This window comes from Tetranychus urticae, chromosome 3 (genome assembly GCF_039701765.1).
Source record: "Tetranychus urticae isolate SD_2017Ah chromosome 3, NJAU_TeUrti_SD_1.0, whole genome shotgun sequence".
In the NCBI taxonomy this organism is placed as follows: domain Eukaryota; kingdom Metazoa; phylum Arthropoda; class Arachnida; order Trombidiformes; family Tetranychidae; genus Tetranychus; species Tetranychus urticae.
Genome location: NC_142960.1, coordinates 20,265,264 through 20,291,068, shown reverse-complemented (window position 1 = coordinate 20,291,068; position 25,805 = coordinate 20,265,264). Strand labels below are relative to the sequence as shown.

The following is a 25,805-nucleotide window of genomic DNA, read 5'->3' as shown; positions in this document are numbered from 1 at the left end:
AACAATCTTCTCAACAGTTTTGAATGGAAAACATGACTTTCATGAGTTCATTTTCAATCAAACCCATGAACTTTAAAAGCTAACTCAAGTGACATTTGCTCTTCATATTGCAATGGATAAGCGAAAGATCCTGGTTTATATGAATAAGGCCAATGACTTGTGTGATTGAATGAAAAGTGGTCAACATTGCTTTGAAATGCTTAGCATTTGTTTCGATTTATCCATTTTTTTGAAATTTATATCCGTTCTTAACAAAATGTTATTTAATAGGCTTTTCAGATCATCATGAAAAGGTAAACTTTGCTAATAGAAGAGATGAAAATATTGAAAATTTTGAACAGTTTTTTTCTCAATCAGATGTTGGCTTGATATTTGCCATTCATTAGTTTATTAGCTCATCAAATGTCACTTTTCCTGCAATGATGTTCCCCTGATTGTCACTGTCACTCATAAAGGTGTTAACATGTAAATTGTTTCATTCCCATAATTTGCATTTCAATTTGGCTGATAATTTGAAAATGATGAACAAGGTAAAGAAAACTGTTTTCATTGTCAATCTTTTTCTTGTTTGTTCACTTACATTTCAATCTTTCCCTATTAGACTGTATCCTAGTCTCTTCGGCTTGCCTGGCATTAGACGATTTACCGTCAATGGTTGCATTGGCCTTTTCTAGAACGGAGCAACATCGCATTACATAGTTACTTGGTTGTTCATGTTTCTCCTGTTTAGGTATTTCAATTAATATCCAATACTGAGTGTCCAATTTAATCACTGTTTTGATCATTTTCTGACATTCCCAGTGACACACAATACACACACAATTATATGATAACCCAAATGACAATTGAAGGCAAAGGCAAAAGAAGGTAAACATTTGTCCAAATCCAGGTTCGAGTTTAACAGCATTTTTAAAGGCGGAGATGAATCAGGAATGATGAAGGGAACCAGGGAAAAAAAGAAGAAGAATAAGAAGAAGAAGAATTCAAGAGAAGATGAGAAGAAAAAAAAGAAGATATGAAAAGATGAAACAAAAAGGTAAAGATATACATTAAAATGTAAGTTGAAATGTGAATAGATTCAACCATGCTCATGATGACATTCAGATTAATCGGGTGACAATCAGGACTATCAATCAATCAACCAGTTTCCCATGAAATTACCAAAATCTCGTCTTTTTTGTCTGACTCAACAATCTTACTTTTGCCCTCCTTTTCAAGTCCTACATTTACATTTACCTTTTTTTTTACAACTCAACCTACCAAAAGTATAACATTTATGATTATTTAATATGATGATGATGTTGGTGAAAAAAAGGGTCAAAATAACATGTTTCTCCTCCTATTTGGTTCCTTTCACCATTGAAGGGTAAAAAAACAGTTTCATGGAGAAATGGGTAGAATAAATATTCTGTTTGAATATTCAATTTGATGGTTGAAATTTGTTTGGTTGTTGGTGTTGCTTTCACTCTCCAGTAACTTGAATGTAAAGAGCAACAGAAGATGAGGAGAAAAGATAAATAAATTTCAAACATGATGAGATACCAATGTAAAGGTATAATCACAAGGAACCAAGAAAAAAAAGGTTAAACTTAAAGTAACACAAAAGTGACTACAAAATTGGGTTAAACCAGATTGTAAAACAGTATTAATGTAAAATTGATGGGTAAACAGATTAACCCAAGTGAACCGATTGAATGTTTAAAATTAAACATTTGCTTTCAAGTAAACTTGCAACAAATTGTTAACAGATTTAAGTTCAATTTATGGTTAAGATTGAACCAGAAATATGAAAATACCGAAACTGTTGATCATTGATTTTGCATGAAACCCAAACTGAATGTAATCTTAAGACCAAATTTTCGAGCTTCTTCTCGACTCTATTTACCTTAAACAATTTGTATCGATTGTAAACTCCATTGTCTGCTTTAGCTGATTCATAATTTTGATGTAAACTAGTTAAAGCTCCTTTAATTGTTGAATAAGATTCATTTATTTTACTGTCAACCATTCGGAGTCGTTCATTTGTTGATGTAACACCATCCCTGGTGTGATCTGCAATAAAGGTTAATAAACTAATTAGTTTAACATTGATTTAGCCATTAGACTAAAAGGTTTACTAAAAAAGCGTAAATTGAATGAAACCGTTTTTTCTGGTCAAAAGTCTTCAAGATTTGACCAGATTGGGTTTGTTGTTTCAATTAAAAGTTGTAATTGAATTGAATTAAAAAATTAGGATTGAATTGTGTTGGTTAATCGTTAAATTAATGGGTTTGCAATTCATTAAACTTACCACTTTCAACATCTTGGACAAATTTTTTCACTGAAGTGGTAAACTTGCCAACCAAATTGGATCCTGTTCACCAGAAATAACAACCAGATATTAATAACCAGAAAAGGTTGACAATTAAAATTGTTCAATACTTGGCAATCAGATTAGTTGAATGAGACAAAATGACAATTGTAATGGCGAGATTAGGATTCAATTGGATTATGAGGAAAAATTTGGGTTCGTTTTTAATAAGCCTTTTGACATATTTTGTCAGCAAAATTTCAAGATAAATGAACAAATGAATTTAAAATGATAATGTGAATCAACTTTTAGCCTGGATTCACTTGATGATTGTTGATGTTTTTTAGCAATTTATTTGATAAGTTGAAAGAAAGGATCGCTTTGAAATGAAGGAGAAAAGTGTGGTTTTAATCGACAAACATTGAATTTTGATGATTCCATGAAAATGCTTAATGATCATTTACTACCTGTTTTGAATGAAATTTTTACCAATGAACCGATTCTCACTAAAATATGTTGTCCTCACTTGAGATTCCCAGAAAATTTGGCTTCATAGTTTAAGTATTATTATATTTTCAAGATCATTTCAAGAGTTTTGGAATTCAATTCAGGGATTTAATATAATCACAGCTATTGTTGTTGCAATGAGCAAAAAAACTGTAAATAAAAATAATTTGAAATAAAAGTTGAAAATTTTGTGCACAATTTTGCAAAATGCTGAAAAATGGCCAGAAAATCAACAGAAAATAACAGAAATTGAAACTTTCCAGGGTAAACAGACAAAATCAGATTCTTTCCATTTACAAATCAGGAAAATTTCAAGACCAATAAGTAAACCATATTTAGCAAGAATATTAAAAATTTCACCAAAAAACCCAAACGAAAAGAATCGCAAACAGAATCGAAAAATCAATTTTTAAAAATGAACTTTAAAATACTTTTCCTTTTCTTCTTCTCCTTCCATTTTAATGCAAAAAGCTTAATAAGTCTTAATTTCTTAATTGAATTAGCTTAATTAATCTATTTATATTTAACTCACAAGTCAGTTGTCAGTCTCTCTAAGTTACCTAGAAACAGAGTTATAATGGAACCAGAAAAAGCTGTCAAAGACTTTGAATTTTTTGGTGAATTTGATTTTGATTTTAAATTTCTGAAAATGATTTGAAGGCAGATCAGTTCGAATCGAGTCGAGTTTTTTTGACTTGTTCAATAGCAGGCCAAAGTGGAGACACTTCGGCACCAAGAGACAATAGCCATTGAAATCATGATCAATGATTATGAGAATAAGGAAATAATCATTCTGCAAACATCAAAAAGGTTGATCTTCTGAATGAAAGTCATACTTGATGGTCTCATCTGCAAACCAATGACAGAAGTCTAAAGTCGATATTTTTTCGACTTTAGAACCTTTTCTGAGCTGAAATTTACTTTTGAAATATGCCAATTAGAAGTTAATTTCAATAAATTTCTCTAATCGAATGGTATTGACCAGGCTTAACATGGACAATTTCACATTGAGCTTGTTTCAATTGAGTTTCTCTAGAAAGCTAATATTCTTATCCAATTAATATGAGAATGAATTTGGTCAATTAACTCTTGAAGTGGACAGTCAATAATTGTTAAAATGTTGGAAGACACTTTTATTGATTAATAAAGAGGATAAATAAAGAAACATTGTTGACAATTAACTGAGTTTTATAGCGTAAAGACTAATGAAAAAGGTCAATCTATTAAATATAAAGGCGAGTGTTGTCAATGGTCTATAACTGGTCTGAAAAGGTCAACTAATGATATTAATGGATTATTGTTGATGCTTTGTACTTGTTGATTACTTTTCAGTTTGTTCATGATTCATGAAGCTTATCAGGAAAAAAAAAGTTGGACAATCCAAAGTGAAAGGAATACAAAAAAAAGAGAAGGAACAAAAATTTTCATTTCTCAACATTCACTGGCCATTATTTGTGACCAGCAAAAATGTGATATAAATATAATAAATAAATAAAAATGATTAAAGTATTAGATGCTTTTGTTGATCAACTTTTGGGTTATTGTCAAGCCAAAAAAATGAAAGACCATTTTTAATCTTAAGGGACACATTAAATGGTTTTCATGATGATTAAGATGATAATCAAAATGAATGAGAATGCCAATTGAGTTGGACGATAATCATTACCATTAAGATGATTATCATCATTAATGTGATCAACTGATCCCAAAACTGGTAGTTTAACCAGAAAATATTGAAATAAGGATTTACCTTTTTCTGGTTCAACCAGATGTTGGTACAAATGTTTTCAATACATTTCCAAGTTAATTTCAATCAACTGTTCTCAATTATTGATTTAAGGGAAATGTTACTTTTTAATGAAAAGGTTAATATAACAGGTTGGATTAGAAACAATTTAAAGTGTATTTCACGTATGAAATGAATGTTAACTTGGAGTTACTTGGAGTTGCTTGGAGTTGCTTGGAGGTTAACATTAGGAGAATCAAAGTTTTATGATTAACATGATGAGGATTGTGATGGTAATGATGATTATTATGGTGATGATGATTAGGTTGCTCAATGGGCAAAGTTAGGATTCTACTTTCACTTATCTTACATGAAAACAGAGACTAAAAGGTTCAGCTCAATGTACCATAGACAATATGGTTGTCAGCTGTAAATGGATGGTAAAGTAAATCAAGGCAAATAGTTAATGGAGAGGGACATTATTTATTGAGATGAAACTCAAACCACTGAACAAAACATGTTGGCCCAACATCACCACAAGATCCATTACAATGATATTTACTGGAGGTGAGTATGAAATATGACACTTTCCATGAGGCATATGAGAAAAGGCTTGGAATCATTGTTTTGATGGCAAACGGTAACAACAACCAACGTCCAGTGTAAGTGGTAAACCTTTTGGACTGTGTTCACTTGATCAGTTTATGCTTCACTTATTGCACTTATTATAATCAAAATCATGATTATCTTTCACAATTAATTTAACTCCCAATAGAGTTGGTAATTGTTATTCAATTGTAATAGAAAGGGAATGAGGAAAAGAAGCCAATATTTTTGCAAGGAATGAGGAGGAAAAATTTTTCTGGTTAACTTGAAAATTATCATTTTTTCTCGCTCTTTTCTCGTTTTTTTTTACTCAGTTTAACTGTGATTTGATTAAAATGTAACTTTGAACAATTAAAATTGTTAAGTTGACACAAAATGTTCAACTATTGTGTTGAAAAAAAGAGAGGCAAAAACAGGGAACAATAATGAATAATAATAATGCTAACAGTGATAGACATTGAAGTGGCAGGGAAGCAAAAGAGTAAAATTTAATTGTGAATTTTGCCTAAAAAATGTAAATTAATTTACATTTAAACATTTGAATAAAAGGTTGACTTGAATAAACGCAAAAGCATAAAAAAAAATTGGGTTTTGCCAACAGTAAAAATGAATAAACATTTAAACCAGAAAAGTGAACCAGTAAATGAACATTGAAAAACAATAGTTTTTTGTGTATCCATTCAGCCTTTACCCATTCTCAACCCAAAACCCTTCTTTCCCTTGCACCAACTCTTGGTTAATATCTTGCCATTATCAAACAAAAAAGTGATTAAACTTTTTTGCTAATTGTACTTGATCAAAGTAACAAAAAAAGTAATTAAACAGTTGCATTTTCAGGTTAACTTTGTAATACAAAAGGAACCAGGAAAAACAGAGACTCCAATTGCCCTTAGAGTATAATGTATTAATTAAACTGTTAAGTTGAAATGATTAAGCAAGCAAATTGTTGATGATTCAGTTAACAGTTGAATTGTTAAACTTTAATGACAACAACATTAACAGTAAACATCAATATGAACCCAAAAAAAGGCTGTTTACAAAGCAAAGTGAATGGGAGTGAAAAAGTAACCCAAAATGCTTGCCAATATCACAAGTTTTTTTCTGGTTCAACATTTGAAAATTTCTTGTTCTTCAATCTTATCATGAAGTGATGATGAATGAGTTGATAAATTGAGTTATAAATTGTTTCTAATTGAACAGTGAACATGTTTCATTATCATTACCTTTACAGTTGAATTAATATTTGAATAGGCAACAAGGAAAAGTTTAAAGGCACAAAGAGTTCTCATTGCATTATGATGATGATGATGGTGAAAGGAAAACAAATTTTCCGTGAAAAAAAGAGAGATTTCATTCTGAGCATTGAACATTTGTTTCTTTACTCTGTCAACCTTTGAATCACTTTATCAGGAATAATGTTGAAACTCAGAGGAAAGAAAAAAGTTGAATTTTTGAAAGACCGTAAAGAAAACCATTTTAAACATTTCAATTCAAGTTGAACAATAATGTGAACCTCTTTTTTTTCTTGCCGAGCATTTGCTTCTAACTAACTTTGATTGTTAATCTGTTCATTGGAAGGTATAAAATTCCGAGTGAAAAACATGAAATTATTGTTGCTCAGAAAAAGATGACATTTACATGAACCTGAAATCATTGATTAATTCAGAAGGGGATAGAGAAAGGGAAAAGAGAAAATTTTCATTCTTTGAAAATTCTGCAAATTCTCGAGGTTTACACACTTTAACCAGCAACCTTTCATCTAATGAACAGACATTCAGCCAGATTAATCAGAACCAGGTTGAACCCTGTAAAAGTGTTGTTTAATTACAAAAGTGAAGAGTTGATTACGATTAGCAACCCAATCTCAATGTTATCCCCATTTCACTCTTGATTAATGTCTTCTTATTTCGCTTGTTTTATCCCTTTTCCCAGGTAATTTCAATCTAAATCAGGATAACATTCATGTCCAACATTTATCATAATTGAAAGGCTGAAATTGATAGATGAAAGCGTTTACTTCATTTCAATTGTAACACAAGCATGAAACCCACTAAATTGACTCGACAACATTGTACCTTGAAGCAATTTATTATGAATATATTTACTTTGATTGTTATTCATTATTAAAGTAATGTAACCAATTGAAGGTGAAATGTAAAGTTACAAATTTAGAGACAAAAAAGTGTCTGAAAAACAGTCAAGTTTCATTGATTAACCAGTTTCAATCGATTTCATTTTCCAATGCAAATATTTACCCAATTTTCATCAAAAGGTTGCAATGAAATTGAATTTTTGTTTGGGTTAAATTAGTCGATCAGAAGTGACTTCTCAATCATTTATAATTTAACCGATTCAGATTGAAAGTGATAATACATTTTCATCCTCTCAAGTGTAATTCATTGATTGAAATGACAATCAAAGCTATTACAGTAAATTACTTTTTCTAGGTAACCAAATTACTTTTTTTTCACCTTCTTCTTCTTCTTCTTCTTCTGCTTTCACCTAATAATATACATAACAACATTTGAAGACATGAAAGTGGTAAACATAATAAACATAATAATAGTTGTAATGAAATAGTAACTTATTCTCGGATGAAATAACAATTAACCAGGAATCAAGTGAAAATGTGAGGAAAGTGAATGTTATTACCAGTAATTTGTGTTTATTAAAGTTATTCAATCAAGAGAAAGTCAAATTATTTATTTTTCCGTTCATTATTTCAATCAGCCAAATGGTTCGTTTAACATTATTTAATACTTTTCCTTCCCTGATAATCAAATGTGCAAAAAGTTAATCCAACTCCAAGTATAATTATGATATCAAATTAATGCTGTAAATTGTAATCATTTTTGATGAGAAGAGAAGGAAAAAAAGAGTTAAATCAAGTTAAAAATTTTCAAATTTAAAGGTTAAACGCGAAAAAAAGAGTAATTTTGTTTTACTTTTCAAATTAAATGTGATTCAATTGATTTACTTGATTTAATTTGGAAAATAAATAATTAAATTTTTTGGTAATTCATTTGGGTTTAATCATTTTTACCTGGAATAGGGATTAATTGTGGAGCAAAAAAAGTTGCCAATTTAGTCATTAAAGTGCTCATTTGGAATGGCAATTAATTCATTTTGCTTTCAATTTATCCATTTATTTACAGATAAATTGTTGGCTAAACAATAGTAGATTAAAAATTTTAAATTGTTGGATTATTTGTAAACATTAATTAGGGAAAGAAGCAAATGCAAGCCAAATGTATTGGGAATGTTTGTGATATGAAAAAGGAAACCAGAATTTTCATGTTAATGCTCTGAATAAATGGTTAAATATCATGCATTTTATTGACATTTTTTCAGTTTAACAGATTGATTTAACAATCAAATGTCGATTTGTTATCAAGGGGAGTTGATAATCTTGAACTGCTTTCGATAGAAACATTAAAAATGTAATAGAACATTGAAATATCAATATTTCGGAAAATTTCATTCTTCAATTTTTCAACTTCGCTAGTTGATGATAATCTTTGGACGAAATTTGAATTGAATAATGAATAGGAACAAAAATTTGAATTCTTCAGTTCAGTTCATAATTCAGTTCGCTTCTAAAAGATTTTTACTTGAAAGTCACTTTCCTCTTCACATTGATAAGTTGAATTGCTTTAATCCATTTTTTTCGTTTTCGAGAAACCATACAAAAACGTTGAAATCTATGGGAACGAGTATCTCAGTAACTAAGGGTAATTTGAAATTATTTGTAAAATTTCGGTAAAATTTTGACCAACAGAAAAACCTGAGGTCATCCGCATAAAAGTTAATATTTTTAACTAAACAATTAGGTTTTATGAGTGTTTAATTGTCTCGAAATCTATCGTGTAGCAAATTGCAGATTAACGAGAAAAACAGAATCAAAATTCAATTTTTTACATGTAAAGTATGGCAATGAGCATACAAAACAAAATAAGTGGGAAAAAAGGCTCATCGCAATGGGATCGTATTATTCCTGTCTTATTGATCTATGAATAGCGATCCACAATAAATGCGCTTTTCGAACCTTCTATCCATTTGCTACTCAAAAGACGCACAATATTGTTTTTTAGTAATACGAATTCAATGACAATCTAATCATTCAAATCGGTTCGGATGACTTCGAGTACCTCCATTGTAAGTGATTTTCCTTTTTACATGCTTTAAAAAACTTCATTTAAACGCGTTTTCTCCAACTATGAACCTCAACATTCAACAATTTGAAAATTTTTCATCCATAAAACTAAAGGCTGGCATAGAAGTAAGGTGAGAATGTTTATAAGTGAAAAACTTTATTGTTAATATCACTAAATTTATGAAATTTTGGTCAGTGAAAGAAGAGATGTTGAGCTACATGAAAATCAAGAAATCACAGAATCTGGACCTTCACGCGCAATTTTACGCATCTTCCGTTTGAGGCGTGACATAAGAGCTTTGCCAGAGCTTTCTGAGATTTTGTATGATATATTACGCCAAATTTTGGCAAAATCACAGAGTCTTCTAGGTATATTTTTTCGTTTAGAATACTGAGCCTTACATAAAGCCCAAAATTTTTCATCGGGCGACACTTGAAGTGAGATTTGAAGGGTTCGTTTTTTTGTTTACGAAATTTATCTTTTTTGATTCAAGAGACTTAATCACGTCTTTTTGATAATGTGACGTGGCCAAATCAGGCCGCAACAAAACTGAATCAATATTATGGTGTTTTTCAATGAAAGGCAAAAGGTGACTTTTCAAAATTTCTAAATAAATATCTCATCTGATAGTTCCTGTTGTTATATAAGGCTCAGAAACATTCCCAAAGCTATTGATCGCTTGCTAAACTAAGTATTTTTTGTGAATTTTTCTTTGCCTATTAATCTTATCTCATCTGAAACTGAATTTTGTGACTTTGCTGAAAAAATTTTTTTGCCTGGTACTTGTTTTGGAACGAGCGGGACGTACGTCTCGTCGTACATAATGATAACTTTATCTGATAAAATTTGCTCATAAATTTTTCTAGGACCTGACTTGCAACGATTAATTTGATTTTTAATGTAAGTAGTTGACTTAGTTTGAACAAAAGATCGATAACCTAAGGCTTTCTTACCTCTTCGAAATGAATCATGAGAAATGTATAGTTTATTTCCGACGACACGCTGAGAAATTCTTGGATCTTTTATGCCAGCCTTTATCTTATAAGTAAGTAATTTTTCAATATCTCATTCCCATTGCCCTTTTTTCGTTTATCTGCTTTGCCCGAAAGCGAAGAGCTCGAGTGCACGCCCGTGAACACAGGCTCGCTAGTATCCCCGAATTTCTTCGCTATTAAGTAGGACTTAATGTTATTATGGATTATTCTTGATCCATTGCCTGGTATTACATAAAGTCTGAAGAACAGGTCTTTAAATCCACATGGTTTCGTTAGGGTGTTAGGATTCTAATTTTTTTCTAATTTTTCAGATTCAAATTGAGATGCTTGCGAAGCTAAACATAAAATTCCATCCTGCGAGTACGACTATAAGGCAGTTGTTGGCTCAAGATACCCAACAAACCACCGACTAAAGAGAATTTTCGTCTTGAAGTTTCCTACCCAGATACTTAAGTACGCGGAGCAGGTGAGTGGTTTGATCAAACCAATACCAGAGGTTTCCCTCAGCCTCAACTACAAGATTGCGTTAACTCTGTACATTTTTTGAAAACAGAGCGTTGTATTTCCACTTTTATCACAAAGTTCACAATCACTACGTTTTCACTTGATAAAATTGATGATCAAAGTTAGTACAAATAGTCCAAATTGTCGCTGTTTCTCCTGTTAAAAGACCTATCTTCCATGATTCCGATTCAAGTCAAGGCTGAATCTAAGGTTAGTGGGAGAAGCAAACAGCGTACGACTGTTATCCTTACAGTGTTTTGACCTTTTCGATCATTTGACAACAAAAGTACTTTTCCCATTCTTGACTTGAATGGCTAACACCAAATCATATTTGCTTTTGATTTTAATTGTACAAAATAATTGCATAAAATTGTATTTTTCTTTGACAAAAGGTTAACTTAACCCAAAAATACTTGCAATGTTACAATGAAAAACCTTTTTTCGGTTCCATTTTTGCAGCCAAATGTTAACTTCAAATCTCATTTCGTTGGCTTTCAATGATGAACTGAAAAAAATGATGAACTAATTTTAAGGTCGACAACAATTGCGATAAAAATGATAAAATAATAATAAGTTAATAAAAGTAAATTGTACCAATTCAAATGTGAACAAACAGCCAAAGCGACCAATCTTTGCTTTGTAAAAGCAAAAAATCAACATTAAATTGGTGTTTAAAAATATATTAAATTTAATATTAATAATAAATGGTTCATGAAAGAGACATTGATAAATATTTAACCTTTTCATTATTTCAACTTCAATTTTGATATAAAAAAACATACTTCAGTTATGTTCAGTTTTAAGAAACAGTCTTTTTTCCCTTCTTTTGCCAGAAAAATTTTGTTCTTCTTCCACTTTCATTGTTCAGTTGAGTTGATCAAACAATTGGAATCCAATTGTTCCAAGGTTAAATTAGATGAAGATGATGATAATGATGTTGATAACAATAATAACTGGAAGAAGGGAAAAGCAAAAGGTTCAATATTAAAGTCGATTGATTCCTTTACGTTATCCACTTGACTGACTTTTCTCACCTTTACCTTGTTCCAGTTATCATTTTTATCACCATTCAGAACTTTTCACTAAAACTTTTGATATTTGTCATCATCATCAGGGATCCTTTAGTTTCCTCTTCATTTAACCCTCAACATCCAGACATCACAGAATCACTTTAATTGAACTTGAAAATTTTCACTTTGAAACATTAATTTGCTGAAGAAGAAGAAGAGAGAAAAAAAAACATTTCATGGAAACTCTTTTTCCAAATGTTCATTTTCATGCTCACACTATTAGGAAAAAAGCTTCAATTGAATCTGACAGAGAAAAAAAAGTTCTTTTTGAAATAATTCCTTAATCCTATTTACCTTCATTTACCTTTAGTCATTTTGTGATTCCTTTAAAAGGTAAACTTGAAAAAAGTAAAAAGTATATCAAGTTGGACAGATAATGATAAAGATGGCGAAGAGGTTGACACAAGACTGAACCAGTGAAAGGTGAGAATCGTTGAGCAGAAAAATTGAGGTTCAATTTTCATTGCTCAGATTATTCCAAGTGTTTTGTTTCACCAAGATAAACACAAGGATATTGATCCATTTGCCGATAATTACCAGAGTAAAGAGAAGAGCAAAAATTTTTGCCTTAATATTGTTAATCAGTTATACTGTTAATCAGTAACGAGTTAATTGTATACCAGAAAAGATGTTAAAAGTGAAGAGACAAAACAAACAATGTTTCCATCTCTTCCATTCATTCCTTTCATCTATTCCCACTTGAGTTTCATTTCACCATCATTATCATCAGCATTATCAATATCATTATTACCATCATCATCAATACCTTCCCTGTCATCCAAACAGTCCAAGAGTTTGTTGTCAAGTAAATGATTGAAAAGCTTTTTTCTGTTCATTTTTTTTCTTCTTCTCTTCTCTTCAAATCTTGTTTTCAATTTACTGCTTTTGTTTTGCTTTCATTTTCATCTTTCTTCTTGCTGTAAACAGAATAACAAAAAAGCATTTAATTGTCATCACATTTATGAGTGGATCATGTTGATGCACCTTCTTCATGATGGTAAACTGATAATGATGTAAACATATAACCATGTTAAGTCTGGGAGTGAGGTTGGTTCAACAGGGAGTGAGGAAAAAAGTGTGGACAGAAATAAATGATTGAATTTTCATCTTTGGGTGAAATTTTTGTTCATCAACTGGGGAAACTTGGAAACATGTTCCAACAGTTGGAAATGTCTTGGGAATCATTAGGTTCAACCTTTTGATCAGGTTAGTCTTTGGATGATGAGAAGAAGAGAGGAAAATAAAAGATGACAAATTGCTTTTGCTCAGTGTTTTTTCAATGAAAATAATCTCATCATTAATTATTTTCTCAAATTCAACAGTGTAACACTATTGAAGTACGTGCTGTTGATCTTTGTTTTTACATCAACAGTTCGATTATTGATTTTGCAGGGCAATAATTGTATATTAAATGTTGGTTCAGTTAATCGTTTCTTGATATTGATTAAGCATTTTGTCAAGTGCGAACGAATGGAAATTTTGAATCGTTGCAAGTTTCCAGCAAGTTGACTTTTCTTATTGCAATTGCATTTAAATTTGAACAATCAAAGTTATTCAAAGCATTTTGTTTAACCTGCAATTAGATGAGTTGTAAAATGTACTTTTGTCTGGATGTTATTAGCTATTGATACTATTAGTTTGAAAGCAATTGCCAATTTATCCTTAACAACTTGAACAGTAACTTGCTATAAAAGGGTTTTCACTCAAGGCTGTTCAAGAAGGCTTCTACTGTCTATTTGGGTAATTTACATTTTGTGAGGTTTTACCTGTCACTGGTCATTACCATTGACAAAAGACAAGTCTATTGAGAGAGAGAGAGAGACTTGCAAGGTTGACAACGATTTTTTGTGTCAATTGCCTGTGCAGTTACTTGAAAGAGACATTATTGGTGATGGGAATTTTACTTTCAATTTTGCTTCAATTGAAATGGCTGATAACAATGCTTTACAGAAAAATGCTATTCTTTATTACTTTTAATATTATGTTATATTAGGTTGTTGCAAGTGAAACGAGACAGGTCATTGGGAGTTTAGACAGGATCAGAATAAGTTGAGATCAATAGATTGAAGTTCCCAAGATCAACGAACAGTTGCAAAGGTTACAATTGATATTTAATTGAAAATTATCTGTTGGTTCATCAAGTATTTTAGGTTGAAAATGAAGCTACCGATTGATGTAAATTATCACAACTTTACATCGATTTATCTTTTTCAGCTTTGCTTCTGTTTCAAATTTTCTTTGAGGGACGTTTTGCTTTATTTGCAGTTCGTCAGTGACCGAGGCCAATGCTAAGAGCTCCAATAGAGAAAAGAAATAGTAACAGAAATCTTTATGTACCTCAAATGTTGGCTACACCAGAAACTTGTTCTAGTATTGCCATCTTGTTCCAGAATAGGTTCCACTATCAATTTCGTTCCTTTTGGTTTTGCAAAACATAAACCAACTAGAAGCAGCTTCTGAAATAATTAGTGGGTCAACTTCAGATTCCAATTCTTTATACTTAACACTCCTTTAGCTTCCATCAGACCTCACTGTGACAGAATAATTTCAATCACCTCACCCAATCCCAATGACCATTCAAGTCTAGAGTTTAGTGTTGAAACCCAAGAGGATAGCTATGATCATGATTCATGACAGTCTATTTTGAAATGAAGCAAATGAAACAGAAGAGGCGAGTTGTAATATTTTAACTAATGAAAGCATAACTTGAACAAAGCAAATAGAAAGGGAAACGTTTAATGTTGAATATCGGATCAACCAGTTTAACTGGTAAATCAAACCTAACCAACTCCTTTACTTCCATAACATCTTCCAGGTTGGTTTGTTTTAGCGCTTCAATATCTCGATCAATCAACTGGAATATTTTGGTTAATATAAAGTGCAAATCAACAATTAGAAAGACTATTATTGAACAATTTGGAAGCCAAATTTACAAAATTAAAAGTTAAGACAAAAAACAGTGAATGTAAAGGTTAACCCTGATCATGCATTTATTGATTGATTGAGTTTTACTATTACTAGAAACATGATTTATCCATCAAACAATTATCATTATTATTCAGCCAATTTTACCACATCAATCATTTCTTAGACATTAATTGCCATTTAATACAATATTCATATGTGTACATTAACGGCGCACTTTCATTATAATTATCATAATCAGGTTCGTTACTTGTGCTCATCTAACACAATAATATTCAGCCAAAACTCATTCACAGTTTGAACATTTCAAGGCCAATAATTAACCATCATCAAGTAGATACTTTGAACAGCCAGGAATATCAAGTTGATTAAATTGTTTAATTATTTGGTGAAGTGTGATAATCATGTGTATCCATCACCTAATATGAGATTCAATGAAAGTGAACTGATAACATTGAGACTATTAACATAAATTGGTCAACAATAAAATGCTCAATTTTATTGTAAATTGTGTACAAAAGAGACAGATAGAGAAACCAGTAAATGACCAGAAATTGGGTGAAAAAAGATAAGTTTCAATGGACATTGGGATAACCTTTTGTCAATGAATTTTATGCATTTCTGTTTGTTTTATTTTCTTTTGTTTGTTCAAACAGTTGTACATCAATTAGCAAGGTAATACAATCAGCCTTATTTCATGGTGATTGTCGTGAACATCATTCATCATTGACTTGCATTGTTTGAAAAAAGCAGAAATGATTCAATGATTAGTTGTGAAAGTTCAACATTGTTCCCGGTGTAAAAGGAAAACATTTATTTCTCTTTTTCTTTATCCTTCTTTTTAATGATTCACACTGAATTGTTGAATTTGCTATCATGCAAAGGTTTTCCATTGAAAAGAGAGAAAAAGAAAGAAGAGATTTTTGTTGCTTTTGATAGTTGAAAATTCAAATTCTTCCTGATCTCCAATCAGTGTAACTGGAAATTGTTCAACAAGCACCTTTTTTCACCTCAAGTTGTTGTCTTTTTCACTCAGCAAAGATGTTTCACTTGATATATTGAGATCTGGTGAAGGCTTTCTGCTTTTTTATCGAGTAAATCATTTTTAAATGGTTCACTCTTTGAGTTGAATTGGCAGGAAAATCTGTTCACTAACATTGACAACGATTAGGATCAACTTTTCAATCCAAGTTAAAGGTGAGTTTGACAGGTTATAAAGCCTTTTACAACTGGTGAAAATGGTTCGAAAAATATCGTCAAGTTTAAAATAAGAATAACAATTTTCTCACAATTTTATCGAGTTAAATTAATGTCAATTTTACCAAAAAATCTATAGATTAAGCTAATTGAATGTGAAGGGGCAAAGACTTTACACTAAACGATGTTAGGAAAAGCTATAATAATAGTGAATGGCGAGTTTTTGCAAAGCCTTTGGAAAATGTTTAAATGTCGATATTTTCACCAAACTAAATTGATCAACGAGAATTACAGAGTTTTATGGAGAAAATTAACCGATCTGCTTTTCTCGAATCGGCGTGATCAAAACATCTCGAGCTTTGTTTAATACAGGAAAAGATTCAAAAGATTAACTTTTAAAATAACTCTATGATGATGTTGAGTCTGATGCTGCTAAACTTGAAGCTGCTACTGCTGAATCTGGTCCATTATCTGATGTTGGTGTAGATGATGAGTCTGAGGCTGCTACTGCTGATGAACTGATGAACTCAGGCTGATGCTGCTGAGAATCCTGATACAGATGCTACTGAATCTGATGAACTTGAACCTTGTCCTGATCCTGAGCCAGATGATCCTGAACCTGAAGCTCCTGATGAGCTGCTGATGAACCTGAGTTAGCTGAGTTTCCAGGCATTTCGAGTCTTGTTCAACGCAGGAAAAGATCCGAACAATCTCCAATCGAATAACTCTTAAAATAACTCTATGGTGATGCTCTTTTCTAGTCATGAAACACTTCAGGTAATCTATCGATGAACCTTTACTGGAGTCGTTTTACAACTGTTGGACAACTACTGACTAAGTTACAATTGATTGATCTGACTCGCCATTTGAACGTTAACACAAGTTTACTGATTTTGGGTGAAAGTGAAAATCAAGTCTAAAACTGAAATCCATGAAATTCTTGGAAATTTTGATATTTACCGATAAAAGTTTCAAATTATCAAAGATAAAGTACTCAATCATGTTTCTTAAACTAATTTATGAAGAAATGCCAAAGCAAACAACTTGGATAAAATGTTTAAACTAATGTATTATTCAGACATTTGATGCTCATATATCTATTTATTGGCCAATGTCGATAAAAATGTTGAAATGATCTCGATCCATTTTATGAATCATCTTCAAGCAAAAAGTGTAATATAAGATTGGATAACTTGATTTGATGATTTATTGTATTAGGAAACGGAAAGGATAAATTTTCACTCTTCTCATCTTTCAAATGGTTAATGTTGCTCTATCAATTTAAAAGATTTAAAATTGAACCGGAAAATGAGCAAAAAATTTAACCCAAAAGCTGAATGTGTGTTCAATTGAAATCAAGTGAACTAAAAGTGATTACAATGATTAAAAGAGTCAACAAGAGTTGGATAATTGTTTCAATTAAATTGAAATTTTATTCCTGGTTCAACTCATCATCTGATATCTTTAATGAAAGATGATGAGAAGACCTTTTTTTTATAACAAAATACACAACCAATTAGGCAAGTTTGATCAATAAAGCAATTTACTAATTGAGATTCATGTTGAACAAAATGTTTTTTCCTTCTCAACCATTCTACTCCTAATTGATTTCGATACATGAAACTCTAATTGATGATCAGCTAATTACAAAAGTCAATTAATAATGTAAAGAAGAAAAATGTCAACAATTAGGTTTCAATTACACAGTTTAGACCCTTTTCCATCTCAATTACCTTTTAACCCAAAAACCATTTTTTGAATTAAGAAACCAGAAATGTTGACAAGCTTCCATTGAAAAGATTTTGGTAAAATGCTTTAAATGTTTACCCAATTTGTTAACCAGTAAATACAAGAATCTTGGCGATTCTTTCATTTACAATCAACACTCGAAAGCAATCAACCTTTAATTATATCGTTTAACTTTTCAATTACAATTGATTGCAATTTCCAGGCGACTTTTGATACCAAGAAATGGTTGAATGGGAAAACAATTACCAATCGACTTGAGGGCATTAACCAGTGCATACCATTAGAAATTACTCATGAATTTTACATGCTTTTTTCAACATTATCTACACATGATATTCATTTATTCAATGAAATTCAATCTTCTTATTATTTATGACCTTTAGCAAATTTTGCAACCCAAAATTTGGTGGAAAGAAAATGAGTGAAACCAGAAAAGATTTGTCTCAATGGCCAAAGAGCTTTGAAAAAAAAACCAAGAAAAGGTTGTTTCTCTAAAAATAATCAACTCTTGACAAATGAACCAGTTTTTTGGGTTTCCTTAAAATCAAATCTCCAACAATCTCAATGATAATTTAATATTTTTTGCTCTTCTTTATCCCATCATTATCAAGACTTTACCTTTTGACCTTAAAAAACAGATTCGTAAAGCAAAGGTGAAGTAAGAAGTGAAAAAAGCAAAATTTCATCGCTTCGCCAACATTTACTTTGTATTTTAGTTGAAAATGAAATTTAAAGTTAATCCAAAGGTAAACTGAACAGATAATTACTTGTAACTTGAAAATAACCAACATTTTAAACTCAATTTTAAAGCCTAAGTTGGTTCACTTGGAGTTTTGGGTTTTGACCGATTTGCTGGCAAATCTGTTTGACTTTTCTGATTGGCATTTTGATTTGGTAATGAGTTGATGAACAAATAATCAACCGGAACATATTTTGTTGGGTTAATTATCTTGCAGTAAAGGGAGAAATAATTTCTACAAATAATAATGTTAATGAAGAGAAATGGAAAAAAGGAGAATGTTCATAAAACATGATTCTCAAGATGATGTGAATCATGTTCAGAATAAAAGTTGCAGCTCGAGTAGAGAGAATCAAAGTATAACAATATCATGTTGATCATGTTTTTACCCTTTTCAACAGATTATTTCCTGTGATTAGTGTAAAACTTAATGAACTTTACTATTCAGAGTTCCAACTTGAACTGTCTATTTTATTTAATATCATCCGTATATATCTTACATAAGTTAAATCCTCATACATAATTCGATCGATAATCGATAAGGGTGTATTCCTTAAATCTAATACATAAAATCTAATCAACTAAAGTTTGGGTGGGTTACATATACCGGCCGCCATTCTGAACAGCCACTGTTCAGTTACAATAATAGTGTGGAATCTTGGAAAGTTAATCTGTTGTTAGTTGATTGGTCCTAATCTTTGAAGATGAATGCCATCCCTCAAGCTCTATAAGAGGAGAGTTTATCTCCGCTCCTATGGTATATGAAATTTCACCTTTAGAAGATTTGCTCCTGAGTATGATCCCACTTAAACTTTTAGGATCTTCATTTCCACACTTGCGACAGCAGTTTGGTCCAACTCCGCAGAATTCAAGTTGATAAGTCTCTTCTTCTGTGAGGGGAGGACCAAGACAACATCCTTTGTTTTTCGTTGGATTGTCTGGTCGGAATTTTTTACAACATCCCTCATAATCGGACTTGTGGATTGGTATACAGTCGTATTCAGTGTTCCACTCTTCGCAACACCATTTGCAAATGATTACAAATTGACTATGAAGACGATTAAATGAACTATCATCTAATTCATATCTTGTGGGATATTCTTCGAAGTCCAAAGGGGGAATTGAGAGAGTAGTACGAGCAAGTTTGGAGTAGTATTCATAGAACTTGCTTATCTTTGCATCACTGGCCAGGATAAACTGTTTCTGATTATGATTTGTTGGAGTACCTCTATGGCAAGGAATTTTCGTCATGGAAGACTGTATCCAAGATTTTTCAAATCTGCTGACCGGAGAGAAAGGAACAACATTGACGAAAGCAAAATCATAAGGTTCTGGTGGATCGCTACAATCTTCAAGATAATCATACTCGGGTTCGACATGTGCATGTCTAACTTGGCATTGGGATTTGACTGACTGTGCAAATGCAGACTCATTAGCATCATGGAATGAGCCGTCGATTGCATGGTCCATACTGACAAAGAGTCCTAAAGCAGCGTAGTCCGCATTATCTGCAAATTCCTCATAAGAAATTTTCTTGAGTCCACCTTGAAAAGGACAACAGAAGGAATAGGAGGCACCTCCAATAATGCCAACATACTGGATGGTTCCGTCCCAAACTGTATTTTTGAGACCCAAGTCACTAGCATAATGTATTATATATTGCCAGAATACTATGCTTTGTCTACTTCGGTTGCAGAATGGAATGAATGCCTTGTAAGATTTGTCATTCATCTCGGGGCCTTTATTGTAAGATAAAGAGGTTTTGTTAATTGGATTTAGGATAAGGGAATTACAATGATCATTATGTTCAATAGAGTTACATTTATAGTATTACAATTTTTAGGAATAAAACTATGTTCTAAGGATCTAATACAATATACCAGCCGCCATTCTGAACAACCAATGTTCAGTTACAATATTATTCAGATGGTTCAATACCTAGAATATTTAGCTTAATCTTTGACTTTTGGGTTACAGGGATATCTATAGGTAATACGGTAATAACAGTTGGTTTAAAACAATATTGGTGCTGTCTGAGAAATTTAGTATCATCTAACAGAGTATGGTCTAACCTCAAGATCGCACCAACTTTACAACCAATAGTTTCCTCGATCTTTTGTCTTAAAACTGCACCGGACTCAAGTAAGGACAGGTTATTAATTTGAAATGTTTTATCTAGATATTTAATGGTAAATTTAGTGTACTTTCCATGCGGGTTATTAACACTGTTCATGGGATTGGATGTAGATGGTATTGGTACCATGGAATCACTATGTGGTCTGGCTAATTCTAATTGGATTACTTTATTTTCTAATTCTTTTATTCTTGTTTCTGATCCTGCTGTAATTTGTTTTCTGAGGGTATTTTCTAAGGTTAATTTCTTAATTTCTTCATCTTTAGATTTAAGCTCTGCTTGGTTAGAAATGAGTTCCTCCATGCAATAACTTGAATGTATTTCTTGATTCCAATTTTTGGAAGTGCATCTCGTGCAATTTTTAATATTATGGGGGCAAGTATTTGTGTGTGAATCGAACTTTTCGTTGTCTATAATTTCTCTACATGTAGGGAATCCACAATATACTTTTAATTTATTCCATTCTTCTATTGATCTAGGACCCGACTTGGGCCTCTGTATACATCTAAGTGGCTTCCTACAATTCGGACATGGTTTAAACTTTTCACCAGCCTTTTTGGTAAGATCATAAGCCCTTAAGCAGGTATTGGGACACATGCAAACTCTACAAAAGTTACAGGTATGTTCACTAGAATGATTTGAAATTAATTCTGAGCATATGATGCAAGTGAAGTCCTTGTATGCTTCTGAATCTACAAAATCTCTCATAACTTGAGGTTCAGGAGCTTCTTCCATAATGGATAATATTGCTGGATTTGGTGGTGTTGGTGGTCTATTGTACAATGTGTCAATGTCAGCGTCAGCCTCAGTGTCAGAGTCAGTGTTAGCGTCGGAAGTTGGAGGATTCCAATTGGACCAATTCAGCTCACGGTGAAATCTTCTTTGCCAGTTCGATGAATTGAAGCGAGAAGTGGATGGAAGCGGACCAGAATTTCGATTGGAAGAAGTATTTCTAACATTAATACGTCTACCTCTACCAATAGCGTGACCTTGCCAATCCATCGGATTGTAACGAGAAGTGGATGGGACTGGATCTGAATTATGACGGGAGGTGGATGGAACTGGATCTGGATTATCACGGGAGGTGGATGGAACTGGACCTGGATCTGGATCTGAACCTAGGTCAACAAATACTGGACTTTGTGGTCGTGGTCGTAGACGATCTTGGTACATGTCGAATAATCTAGATTTGGATAGAATTTATAATATAATTAGATATTTGAATAACAGCTAATGTAATCTAAATTAGATGCTAAATCCATTAGGTCTAAGTTATAATTAATATTATAGTATAACAGCAAAGAGCTCATTATTCAACTAATACAGAGAGCTCAGTGGAATCGATATAGGTGCTAACTGCGTTTTATAATCTTGGTAGTTCGAATCTGGAACCATGTTTACTGCAATAACGGGTTTTTTAATGCAAAATAATATCGTGTTGAACAACTTCGATATTATCAGTAGCATTATGCATACGGTTATGACACCCAATAAAACTGTTATTAGGCTTCTTTTAATCCAAGATAACCATGATTCATCGCGTTGAATTTCTGTTTTATGTTGTATTATCAGTTCTTCCAACAGTCCAAGATCATAGGGTTTTTCCTCGACAACCGGTCTAATATTTGTTAACTTCCAGTTAATCAAATTAGAAATAGGTGTCATTTCAAAATGTTCCAACGTGGCAAGCTCACTAAATGGATAAAGTTGACCATCGATGGAAAAGTTCTGATCCATTGAAACTTTAGTAATCTCATTCGAACACGGTCCAGTACTTCCATATTGAGTTAAATTATGGCCAACACAATAGACATAATAATAATCATTAACAATCTTAATCTGGGGTTTCCTTATTTTGAATTTAGTTGCTTCAATACAGTTCTCCTTCTCCCAGAGTTCCACTCCTTTCGATACGTCACAATAATTGGGGAAGTGAATTAAGTATTCTTCTTTTAATTCGTCCGCTTCAATACTACACATTTCTTTTGAAGTTAAATTAACAGTGACATACTGAGGTCCTTTGTACTTCAACAAACATACTGAACCATTATTTTTCTCAAGTAACGTGAACGGGTCTGCTTTCTTAACAATCAAATCAGTGGCTATTTTTGCAACTCTAAATGTGAATTGCAAATAAGTCTCTTCTGATGTTTGATTTTCTTTCTTAATAACTCGACATTTTGCATCTGACACTTTCGTCAATAGGCATGTTTTTCCACATGGCAAAGTAACGTTGAAAAAGTCAAACGTTGAAATCGGAATAGTTTTATTCGTCTGAATGGCCTTCATAGTTTCTTGCATGACTGAGATTAATCTATTCACTTGAAAGGATATGTCAGCTGCTCGGAATGAATTCTCGTAGGCACTATGCTCTAGCTGGGCGACTCTTATCTTTAAGTCTGCTAATTCGCTTGACATATGCATCATTTTTGCTTGATGCGCCTTAAGAGCATTTGAGATTTCGGTGAGAGCATCGTTGGTAATCTGATCTACTGTTTTTGAACCTCCACTGAAGCTATTGATCAATGCACTTGTACCAACAATCATGATAGAAGAGATAAAAATCACGGCCATCAAACCACCGTCTCTTTTGTGTCTCGACGAAACTTCATTTTGACTACATAGCTTTTCAACTGTTTGCATCTTTTCTTTGATGTATTTTAAACAAGTTTGTCTTGCGATGTAGAAAATATCATTCACATGCGTATATTGAAAGCAAATCTCATCCGCTTTATTATAACATTGAGTACGATTTCCCTTTTTGATGAATTCTTTACAGCCTCGATAAGTTTTAAGTGGTTTAAGTGAAGCTCCCATAGTTAGTGGTGAACTATCCCAAATGTAACGTGGTTTAATTTCCCACACTATTTCACAGTCTGTTGCATTATTTTGAGTGTCTTTCCAATCAATATTCACTTCGTCAAAGTAACTTTCATATTCAGGAATTTTCTTGCATGGATTTACAAGAGCAATGGTATGGTTGACTCGAATATACCCTCTCAAGTATTTATTATGAGTAGATTTCCATATTAGTGAGTCAGCAATGTTGATTGATTCACAAATATTTGTCATTAAAGGCAGGAAAAGTAAAAACAGTAAACTAGTTGATAATTTACTAGTCTTTTGACCACCAGAAGAAGATCTAGTCTCCTTAACAATATATGGTTTGATCTGGGATCCATGTACTCGTTTGGGTTCGTAACCTTCGTCCTGCTGTAAAAGATAGGTAGTTTCTCCTATCTTCTCTATAATTTTAAATGGGCCTTCATATTTTGATTCTAACTTATTGTTTCGCACTTGTTTTTCATACAATACTAGATCTCCTACATTGAAGGTCCTAAGTCTGTGTCTTTTTTCATAATTCTTAGTTTGCTTTTCCTTTGATTCATCTGAATTTATTCTTGCTAATTCTTTCACTGATGCCCATTCATTATTGATGAACTCTACATATTCAGTGAAATTGACTTCTTTATTTTCTGGGTTTAGTTTTAGATCTATTGGTAAGTTGGGCTCTCTACCATATAAAAGATAAAATGGTGAGTACTGGGTACTCTGATTTGCGGCGCTATTGTAAGCTAAATTTATCAATGGTAGTATCTGAGTCCATCTCAAACGATTGGTTTCTTGACAGTAATGAGATAACATCTGAACAATCGTTCGATTCACTCTTTCTGTCAACCCGTTAGTCTGAGGATGATAGGTAGTTGACAGTTGCCATTTTGTGTTCATGAAATCTGCAATTTCTTTTATTGTGTCTGCAATAAAATTACGTCCTTGGTCACTAACGATCGTTTTAGGACAACCGTGGCGTGATAAAATGTTTTCAATTAAAAATTTTGCAGTGCTGATTGCATCCTTCTTTGCTAAAGCTTTCATCTCTACCCACCGAGTAAAATAATCAGTGGCCACAATGATATATTCCTTTCCTGAGGATGGAGGCAAAGGGCCAAGAATGTCAATGCCAACTTTCTCAAATGGAACTGTGACATAAATTGGTTTTAATGGTGGAACTGCGTTCCCTATCCCTTTTTTATTAAGTTGGCATTCCTCACAAGAGTTAATGTACTTAGCAATATCTTTAGTCATTCTTGCCCAATAATACTTAGTCTTAAGCTTTGCATATGTCTGGTAGAGACCACAATGACCTGAAGTAGCGTCATTGTGATAAGATTGTAAAACCTTTTTGACTAAAGGTGCAGGTAAAACTGGAACCCAATTAGTCCCTATATCTGTTACGATCTTTTTCTCAAGAATTCCATCTTTTATTCTAAAACTACGAATAATTCTATTTTTTACTCTAGGTTCTAATTTGTCAATATCATTTAGTTGTTGTATTTGCGCTTGTGTTGTTGGGTCATTTCTCTGTTCTTCAATAAGATTAATATTTTCCTCGTCCTGTTCACTAATTAAAAGTGCGAAAATATCGTCGCCTTGTTCTTTATCATCATCATCTATTTTGTTGAATTGGGGATCATTAGTAGGATAACGACTTAAACAATCGGCATCGGCGTGTATTTTCCCAGATTTATAAGTTATTTTAAATTCGAAAGCTTGTAGCGTCATGGCATAACGCATTAGTCTTGGGGGTAGTTTAGTCTTGGATTTTAGGAAGCATAATGCACAATGATCAGTTACAACTTCGAATGTGATGCCTTCGAGATAATGTCTAAACTTCTCAAAAGCATAGATTATAGCAAGACATTCTTTGTCTGAAATGGGATAGTTGATTTCTGCCCCTCTTATTTGTCTGCTTGCAAAAGCGACAGGTTTCCATTTATTTTCGTGTTTTTGTAGCAGAATTGCTCCTAGACCTACATCAGAAGCATCAGTTCTCAACTGTGTTTCTAGCATGTGATTATAATGCGCCAAAACAGGTGCTTTGACTAGACAATTTTTTAGGTATTCAAAAGCTTCTATTTGAGTTGGTCCCCAAATAAAAGGAACTTCCTTCTTCGTTAATTGGGTTAGTGGTTGTGCAATTTTAGCAAAATCCTTGATAAATTTGCGATAATAAGAGCAAAGAGCGACGAAAGCTCTAATATCCTTTAAAGTAACAGGAACAGGGAAATTTTTCACTGCTCTGATTTTTTCTGGATCGGGCTCTTGGCCAGCTGCACTAATAATGTGTCCAAGATACAAAATTTTCTTTTTAAAGAAAAAACATTTATCTGGTTTTAAAGTCAAACCAGCTCTTCTTAAACTATCAAAG

At 32.4% G+C, this 25,805-nt stretch overlaps 1 protein-coding gene across 1 annotated transcript in view; it reads right to left on the bottom strand.

Annotated features, from left to right (window-relative positions):
- The window catches only part of LOC107365005 (uncharacterized), a 39,928-nt gene that overhangs the window by 1,316 nt on the left and 12,807 nt on the right, over positions 1 to 25,805 (bottom strand). The window contains exons 2-4 of the mRNA XM_089269150.1: positions 2,291 to 2,353; positions 1,886 to 2,052; positions 581 to 788 (exon numbers count right to left, since the gene is read on the bottom strand). Of these exons, the coding sequence (XP_089125276.1) occupies positions 581 to 788; positions 1,886 to 2,052; positions 2,291 to 2,353 (438 nt within the window). The remainder of the gene's footprint in view (positions 1 to 580; positions 789 to 1,885; positions 2,053 to 2,290; positions 2,354 to 25,805) is intronic.